Source organism: Engraulis encrasicolus, chromosome 2 (genome assembly GCF_034702125.1).
Source record: "Engraulis encrasicolus isolate BLACKSEA-1 chromosome 2, IST_EnEncr_1.0, whole genome shotgun sequence".
NCBI classification, from domain to species: domain Eukaryota; kingdom Metazoa; phylum Chordata; class Actinopteri; order Clupeiformes; family Engraulidae; genus Engraulis; species Engraulis encrasicolus.
Window position 1 is genome coordinate 22325723 of NC_085858.1, and position 2500 is coordinate 22328222.

Genomic DNA, 2500 nt, shown 5'->3' on the forward strand with positions numbered 1-2500 from the left:
GATCTTCTGTCTTTACGTGTCAGCTGTCTGTCACAACCTGTGCTACTGCGTCTTGTATTACGTGTTAATTAGGCTACGGCGAAGCCTCACTTTCTCAAATCCAACAAATATCTTGTTTTAGTGTATTGCTTGTCGTGTCTTTTGCAACTATGGTTTTAAACTAAATGTATTTTTGCTATCTTTTCCTTCTGTAATGGCATGTCACGTCATTATCAAGACAGTATTATCCTGAGCTGCCTCTCTTTACATAGATGGCTAAGAAAGAAACCGTCTTTCCGTGCTGTTTGTGAATCGCTTGGTAGATACGCGCTCCCTTTATTGTAATAGCTATGAAACATGGTAGCTTAACTTTGTTGTTGGAGTGTGTCTGATATTTTACAGGGCCTTCATGAGTTAAATTTTCCTGTGGTGTTCACGGATAGGCTTTTGTATCCATGCAAACACGTTTTGTTCTGGAAAGCATTTAATCATTGGGATTGATGTTTCAATATCTTCATGGTTGAGGCGACGCGGTTTGGACGCTCCAAGGCGTAGGCTATTGTACGTAACGTCATCAACCTCTGTTGGAAGCCTAAGCAATGAGCGGTCACTTGGTTTTGTTGTGGTGTGTTGCCATTTAGTAAGCTCACTGACAGTATCTGTGGACTGGAGCAATTTGAAGCTGAAACATTTACATTTTATTATTATTGTATATGGTGTCCATTTTGCAGTGTGTGTGTGTGTGTGTGTGTGTGTGTGTGTGTGTGTGTGTGTGTGTGTGTTTGTGTGTGTGTGTGTGTGTGTGTGTGTGTGTGTGTGTGTGTGTGTGTGTGTGTGTGTGTGTGTGTGTGTGAGAGTGAAATATTGCTTTGCTTAACAAGGTGTTTGTGTCTGTGGGACCTGTTTTCAGTTTTTGCTTAAGGGAAATGGTATGAATACTTTTATATATTGAGATTCACTGGCCAGGAAAATAATCAGGAAAATATAGTTAGTTGTCCACCTCTCTATCTCCTACCCTCAAACATACTCAGAACTTCACATGCAGGATGAAGGGAACATGAGGGTACACTGCGACCATCTCCCTAAGATGATGAAGCATTTTTTCGTGTGAGCTTTTTAATGTAGTTCATATTATATACGATGTCATAAATACCGATAGGCGGCGGCATCGGTGTCGGGCCCTCAGGCGTCAAAAGGTGCCCGGGCCCTTTTCAGATCCCAGTCCAGCCCTGTATGTGTATGTGTGTCTGTGTGCTCCTGTGTGTGTGTATGTGCACTCATGTGTATATGCTTGTGTGTGTGCGTGTGTGTGTGTGTGCTCACCACGGTGTAGACGGCCGAGTAGACGCTGAGCGCGGCGTCCTTGGAGGGGAAGGACTTGCGTGCGGAGGCCACGAGCAGGGGGTTGCCGGTGCAGGCGCGGCGCTCGGTGATGTAGTGCATGGCCGACTGGCAGCCCAGCGCCGTGTAGTTGGGCCGGCACGCCGACAGGAAGTGAGGCGTCTGGTTGCCCGTCACCACCTGGCCCGCGTTGGCAAAGATGCTGGTGGTGAACAGGCCGAACGAGTACACCCCTGCAGGACGGAGAGAGGGAGGGAGGGATTCAGGGGTGGATGAGGGGTGAAAGGATGGATTGAGGGGTGGATGATAAATAGATGGATGGATGATGGATGGTGGATAGAGGGATGATAGGTAGGTGGATGGTGGATGGATGCATGGATGGTGAATAGATGGATGAATGGATGGATGGATGGATGTGGATAGAGGGGATAGATGGGTGGGTGGATGAATGGATGAAATGATGGATTGAGGGGTTGATGGATGATGGATGAAAGGATGGAGGGATGGATGGAAGATGGATGGATGGATGTAGAAAAAGATAAAAATAGAGTGCAGTCAGGCAGTCAGATAAAGCTACAGTGCATCATCCAAACTGGTCCATTTATGACTACCTTTAACCAGATGGCAACTTTTGACGTCTAAGGCAGTGTTTCCCAACCAGGGGTACGTGTACCACTAGGGGTACGCGAGCACACCTCAAGGGGTACGTGGAAAAATTTAATAATAACAACTATATTGAGTGTAGTCACATTGGGATAGAGGAACAGAGCCTGAATGAGGGCGAGGGGGTACTCATCATATGAAAAAGTTGCTAAGGGGGTACGACGGACAAAAAAGTTTGGGAAGCACTGGCTTAAGGTATGCCCTTGCCGTCAAAGAGTGACGACATGACGACATCCTCGCCAACATGCTCTTGACATCAAAAATTGTCGCTTGGTCAACGGTAGCCAGAAATCAACGAATTGGTATGAGTCCGACAAAGATACTGTAGATACAAAGATAGATTAATAATGTAAGAAATGTACAATGATGAGCCATCTAGGACAATGTATTAATGACTATCAAATCATTACTATAAAACGTATTGTATTAATTCCAATCACAATACTTAATTTAGGTTAATTTATTTGTTTAATTGTCAGACTTGTATTCGATTCTGGATCTCTTAATCTATGAGAAT

General features: G+C 45.0%; 1 protein-coding gene across 1 annotated transcript in view; it reads right to left on the reverse strand.

Annotated features, from left to right (window-relative positions):
• plppr2a (phospholipid phosphatase related 2a) overlaps positions 1-2500 on the reverse strand; it is a 75461-nt gene that overhangs the window by 8444 nt on the left and 64517 nt on the right. Inside the window, exon 4 of the mRNA XM_063214171.1 lies at positions 1303-1553. Within this exon, the coding sequence (XP_063070241.1) occupies positions 1303-1553 (251 nt within the window). The remainder of the gene's footprint in view (positions 1-1302; positions 1554-2500) is intronic.